Source organism: Urtica dioica, chromosome 8 (genome assembly GCF_054948205.1).
Source record: "Urtica dioica subsp. dioica isolate 48M chromosome 8, U.dioica_male_clone48M_v1_H2, whole genome shotgun sequence".
NCBI lineage: Eukaryota > Viridiplantae > Streptophyta > Magnoliopsida > Rosales > Urticaceae > Urtica > Urtica dioica.
This window is the reverse complement of record NC_142763.1, coordinates 673073-679024: the sequence shown is the minus strand read 5'-3', so window position 1 is coordinate 679024 and position 5952 is coordinate 673073. Positions and strand designations below refer to the sequence as shown.

The window sequence follows — 5952 nt, the reverse complement described above, 5'->3', positions numbered from 1 at the left end:
TTGCTGCAGAATTTCACTTGAAGAAAGCACTAATCAGAAATATGGATTTGTTTTCTTTTATCCTGAATCTGTGCTTGTTTTGTAAACTTAAAACAAGCCTCGTATTTTTATAGGCCATTCGAATTAAAAAGAAAAGCATGGTTTATCAATGGTTGATGTGTTCTTGATTATTCAATGTCAAACAAAGATTGAATAGAAAGTGTTGATTTTGTCTTATTAGTTAAAGCTTTTTTACCATGCTTGGTCCTAAATGAATATATAGAGACTTTTTTTTTTTTTAATGGGTACGCACAAGTGGCATAAGTTGATCATTCTCTTCTTTAAGCATGGAAAGTGGTTCAGATAAAAAAAAATGGAAAGTTACACGTGTCAATGAGAAAACTATAGCAGATCCTAAACTCAAGCGTACTTATTTAGCCAAAAAAAACAAACAAACAAAAAAAAAAAAACTCAAGCGTACTTGTCAATGGAAAGTGGTACAGAGGTACGCAATAACTCTTTCTTTTTCATAGTAACTTTCCTCTTCTTCTCTAACAGGTTGAGCTGTGTTCACATCATTTTTTATACTTACCCGATTCACAAAATTTGATAATCAATCCATTATTTATTACTATCTATATATAAGCTTTCAAGAGGAAGAGCAATCGTAACTTTCCTCTTCTTCTCTCTGTGTAATATTATTAACAGATTGAGTTATGTTCACATCACTTTTGATACTTACCCGATTCACAAAATTTGATAATCAATCCACTTTTTAATTTATTTCATATTAATAACTAGGCATTTTTTTTTTATTATTTAGGCAGTTTTTGATAAATTGATATACTTTTTTCTCCTTTTATAATTTGTTTTTAAATTAGATTTTAGTCGATTTTTTTTTTTAAAATTCCACCTTGTTATCTTATCGTTATATAAAAAGTTGCCTTTCCTATCTTAAAGCATTCTATTTAATTGCTCGTGAATATGTCTTCCTGATTCAAAAAAAGCAAAACGTTTTTCTTATTCCACTTACACGCTTAAGAAGAACAAATTTATTACGAAATTGGTAACTGTAATAAATTGTGATTGGGAGTCATTTATTATTCTTCTTCCTTTTTCCTTGAGCGAGCCGTGTATAGCATAAACTCTCAAAACAATTCAAATTCGTTTTTTTCCCAGTCATTTTGAAGAGTGTTGTGTTTGCAAAAAAGGACTAGAAGATCGAAGCTCCAATCGCTGGTTTGTTTTTAAAGTTTTGTATTTATTTAATTTATAAACAAACACCATTTAGTAGTTTGTGGACTAAAAACCGTCATCTTTATGCGTTCTAATTTTACAAAAAATAGTTATAGAAGATTTTTTTTTTTTTTTCAAAAAACAATAATAACAATAAACTTACGTCTTTTGAACGAAAATATTTGATTCTTGGTTTGTTTGTTTTACAAATAGCAAGCCATCTTTATGCAATATCAATTTGTGTGTTTATAAATCAAATTATTTTGCGGTTTTAAATATGGATCAGTGAGTGTAATTTCTGACGAATTTTTATTTTTGACATAGCTTTTTCGTTTTTTTTTTTTTTTTTTTTTGTTCTCAAATCTAGTTTTGACGATTTGCAAGTTTTTTTTTTTTTTTTGTTAAAAAACAGAATATAATTTAGGTTCATGAAAATTTTGTAACTGGTATAGTTTATCAAAAAACAATTTCATTTATTTGTTGTATTGGTTGCTAAACAATTTGTGATATATGGTTTGTGGCTTATTTGTTTACAAACAAAATTATTATTTACTTAATGAACAAAACCGTTACACAGGGTGTATTTAGCATTTAATTAGTAAAAGATTTCAAGAAGAAGAGAAATCGTAAACATATGTTTTATTACACAGGTATAACTAAAATTACTCCTAAACTACAGGAATAATAATAACAATAATATATATATATATATATATATATATATATGTATTTTAACAATTTATGTTGTTACGTTAATGAATTAAGATCCAACGCGAATGGCAATCTTCATCATCTTGATCTCCCTCATCACTGTTTTCTCATCACCGTCATGTAAGTACTTTCATTACCATGGTAACTTGTTCATTATGATTGTTTTAGTAATACAGTACTCAATTATACTATGTTAATTGATGTATTTATGAAAAATAATGTAGATGGGTACGATTCACTGGACCCTAATGGCAACATAACGTTGACGTGGGACGTTATTCTTCAAACTGCCGATATATATGATGTGAGTCTTGTACATTACATTCCTTGATTTTTTGGAAGACAAGTTATCTCTTAAGTGAAATGTTTATTTTTTTTTTATTATTTTTTTTTTTTTTGCCTGAATCCAGTTTGAAATAGTATGAAGAAGTAGGTCTTTAGCGGTATCAAAATAATCGTCTCGTCGAGCTTCATTGGTACCAGGTTCATTTGAATTGTTGGTCTAGTTTTTTTTATCACTAAGAGAAAAACAAGGCATTTATTTAATTTAATAAAAACTGTGACCATTAACTTAAGCAGATAATGTGATACGCCCGCACTGAAAATTCCTTGTATGTATTGACTGAAAGAGAAACAGAAATTGATATCGGACATTCGAGAGGTCCGTGCTCTCCAAATTGGAAACTAATTCCGTACAAAAAGTCTTTTCAGCTTTCTTTTTTGATACGACTAACCTCTTTTCTAAAGATTCCATATTAATCCCTACATCTCTACTAATTACCCTAATACCTTGAATTTGTATCCATGTCCACTAGGTATATAACCATATTTATAGTTTCACATTGTTATACAAACAACGTTTCGTAAATTTTAGATAAATAGCCACGTCCATGAACTTCACATGTATAAATTGACGTAAAAACCCCACTGTTTTATTTTCATGAAAGGGTTAATCATGAATGTCACGTCATCTTTATGGTTATTTACTTAAAATTTACGTAACGTTGGTTATATAGCAATCTCAAACGTTTTAGTTGGTTAGTTACCTAATTTTTTATTTTTTTGTTTTTGTCTCAGATAACGGTTTCGATTCACAACAACCAGCTGTTCCGGCACGTGGAGAAGCCGGGGTGGAAGGTGGGTTGGTCGTGGAAGGGCGATGAGGTAATTTGGAGCATATGGGGAGCCGAAGCGACGGAGCAAGGAAATTGCTCTCGAGTCAAAGGCCAGGAACAATTACCTCACACTTGCGAGAAAAAGCCGGTCATAGTTGACCTAATGCCCGGTGCCTTGTTCAACAAGCAAACCCCAAACTGCTGTAAAGACGGGGTTTTGTCTTCTCTCACTCAGGACCCCAAATCGCACGTCTCTTCTTTCAGAATGATCGTCGGCGGTTTCACGGCTAACGACTCAGTCATGAATATGCCGACTCATTTCGGCCTCGGGTTACGCGGCTATAGTTGCGGAAACCCGTTTTTGGCTCGTCCGACTAGGTTTAGCCAGGACGGTAGCCGTAGGCACACCCAAGCTCTCGGTATAATTATTTTTTTATTTTTTTTTAAATGGAGTTTTTGATGAGCTAATGGAAATGGAGTTTTTCAGAGACGTGGAAAGTGGTATGTGTATACTCTCAGTATCGAGCTTCGACGGTGCCGAATTGCTGTGTTTCGCTGTCGGCTTTCTACAGCAGAGACATTGTCCCGTGCCCGAAATGTAGTTGTAGATGTCAAGGAATGCCTGGACCAAAATGTGTCAGGTATGATATGAGAGCTTTCTTTGTGATTTGTGGATCTAGAATGCCTTTTTCGGGTAAATAATTGTGAGAAAACTCCGATTATTCGCAGGAGTAGCGAAACTCTTCATCGTCTGAGTGATGGGATAAAGTCGGAGCCGTTGGTACGGTGTTCGAAGCACTTGTGTCCGATTCGGGTCCATTGGCATGTGAAGCAGAGCTACAGAGAGTATTGGAGAGTCAAGATCACCGTCACTAATCTCAACTTGGCCGCCAATTATTCCGACTGGAATCTCGTGGTCTTACACCCAAACCTTTCAAATTTGACTCGAGTTTTCAGCTTCAACTACCATTCACTCAGTCCATACGGAAGATCGAGTAAGAAAATATTTCGTCTTTCGTTTTATAGAATGAAAAAAATAAAATTATGATTATTGACATGTGGGTTAATTAATTGTTTGAAAATTGGAAACTCAGATGACACAGGTATGTTTTGGGGGATAAAGCAGTACAATGAAATGTTGATGGAATCAGGAGAGAATGGGAATGTGCAAAGTGAGATGTTACTTCACAAAGATTTGGGAGTTTTCACATTCAAAGAAGGATGGGCTTTTCCAAGAAAAATCTCTTTCAATGGAGATCAATGTGTAATGCCTCCTCCGAATGAATTCCCAAGACTCCCTAAAAAATCACTGATATTATAACCCCACTTTCTCTGCTCTCACTCTTCTCATTCATGACCACAAGCAACAATTATGTTTATATAAATATTATATACTTGGAAAAATGTGAATGTCAATTTTTTTTTTTTCGTTTTGTTGTGTGGGAGTTTATTCATCATATAACAAATTGTTAAAAATGTGAATGATGTCATCAGAGTTTTATTTATGTTGTATGTGGATATTGATACAGAAAATGACACTAAAGTATCAATATTGATGCTCGTAAATTTATATCGAACGCCCAACCAATCTAACGGCACTAGATTTTTCTAAGTCGTTGCTTGGTGTTAAAGTAATAATTAAAAATTCGAGCAAAAACAAAAAAACAAAAACCCTTTTGCCATTTTATTGGGCCTCACAAAGTTGAGGCCCATCATCTTTTGTGTCGTAAATGGAAAACTAGTTTGTCGTATGAATTCGGGTAGGCCCAAGCCCGGGTTGAAGTGGAACCCACAAATTCAAGACATATATATTTAGTCCAACAATAGCGATCTCCAGAGACTTCATATTACGTATTTATCTGAAAGTTTATTATATTTTATGATTTAATTTTTGTATGACGACTTTTTATACCTAGATACGTCTCCCTGGAATAATATGTTGTGAAAGAGGGAACATTTTTTTTACTTGAACTTCAATTCATGTTTGTATTTTCTTATATTTTGTCAAACTTTTTGGTCACACTTAGTTAAGTCCGTTTATTATACTTTTCTAAGAGGAGGATTTTTTTTTTTTTTTTTATCAAATCTAAAAGGAGGATGTTGAGTGTTGACTCTGGATTCTCCATAATTGTTTTAATTTTTTATTTTACTTTATTCATCAAACCACTAGCCAAAAGAATACCGAATATGCAACACAATACAACAAAACATATATTTAATATTAGTAGACTTTTCCGTCTTAGGAGGATTACGGGCATGGCATTTTATGAAAATCAACGAGACCTTTTGGAGAAATCGCGTGAGCAAAAGATACATCTTGAAACCACTTTATTCATCAAGACCTTTTCTTACAAGGATAAAGAAACAAACATAACGCTCATCATTTCCATATAAACTTCAATGAAGTTGCATTATCATTATTCCGAATCAACCATGTTAGGTCGTTGGAAATTATAGCAAAATCATGTCTATAAATATTAAGCACGGTTCAATGCAGTAACATATACAAATGCAATAGCTATAGAATCTAAAATATCATATAAGAGCTATACATATATAATCATGGCATTTTCAAAGCTGCTAACGGAGGATGACGTGGAGAAAAACTTGTTAGTTCCGATGGATTGGATGACCATATTGCCCTCTTTCAAAGAAGGCTCAAACGAGGTGCAAGTGGGCGTTTTGGATGGGTTGGGGTTATATTGGGAATTTTGCTTCTCTATTCAAACGGATGGATTTCGTTTGTGTCCTATTTTTAAAGGCTGTGATGGTTGGCTTCAATTTGTGAACTACAGAGGGCTCAGAGTTGGTGACAAAATCACTCTTTACTTGAAAGACAACATATTTAGAGAGACTAAGTATGTTATTAGGGCTCAAAGGTTGCATGGTGATGGTTATTGGATTGACATTG

General features: G+C 33.3%; 1 protein-coding gene across 1 annotated transcript; it reads left to right on the top strand.

Moving 5' to 3' along the window:
* The first annotated feature begins 1991 nt into the window (after positions 1 to 1991).
* Positions 1992 to 4362, top strand: LOC149386947 (COBRA-like protein 6). Its single transcript, XM_089624751.1, has 6 exons — positions 1992 to 2046; positions 2151 to 2230; positions 3004 to 3460; positions 3529 to 3677; positions 3751 to 4036; positions 4136 to 4362. The coding sequence occupies exons 1-6, from the start codon at positions 1992 to 1994 to the stop codon at positions 4360 to 4362; spliced, it is 1254 nt and encodes a 417-aa protein (XP_089480877.1).
* The last annotated feature ends 1590 nt before the right edge of the window (positions 4363 to 5952 follow it).

What these genes read in the sequence shown, in the direction of transcription:
- LOC149386947 (XM_089624751.1), top strand. Translation starts at nt 1,992, where the DNA reads ATGGCAATCTTCATCATCTTGATCTCCCTCATCACTGTTTTCTCATCA. An exon ending in TAGGCACACCCAAGCTCTCG is followed by an intron (nt 3,461 to 3,528) that starts GTATAATTATTT and finishes GGAGTTTTTCAG; the next exon opens with AGACGTGGAAAGTGGTATGT. An exon ending in GAATGCCTGGACCAAAATGT is followed by an intron (nt 3,678 to 3,750) that starts GTCAGGTATGAT and finishes AATAATTGTGAG; the next exon opens with AAAACTCCGATTATTCGCAG.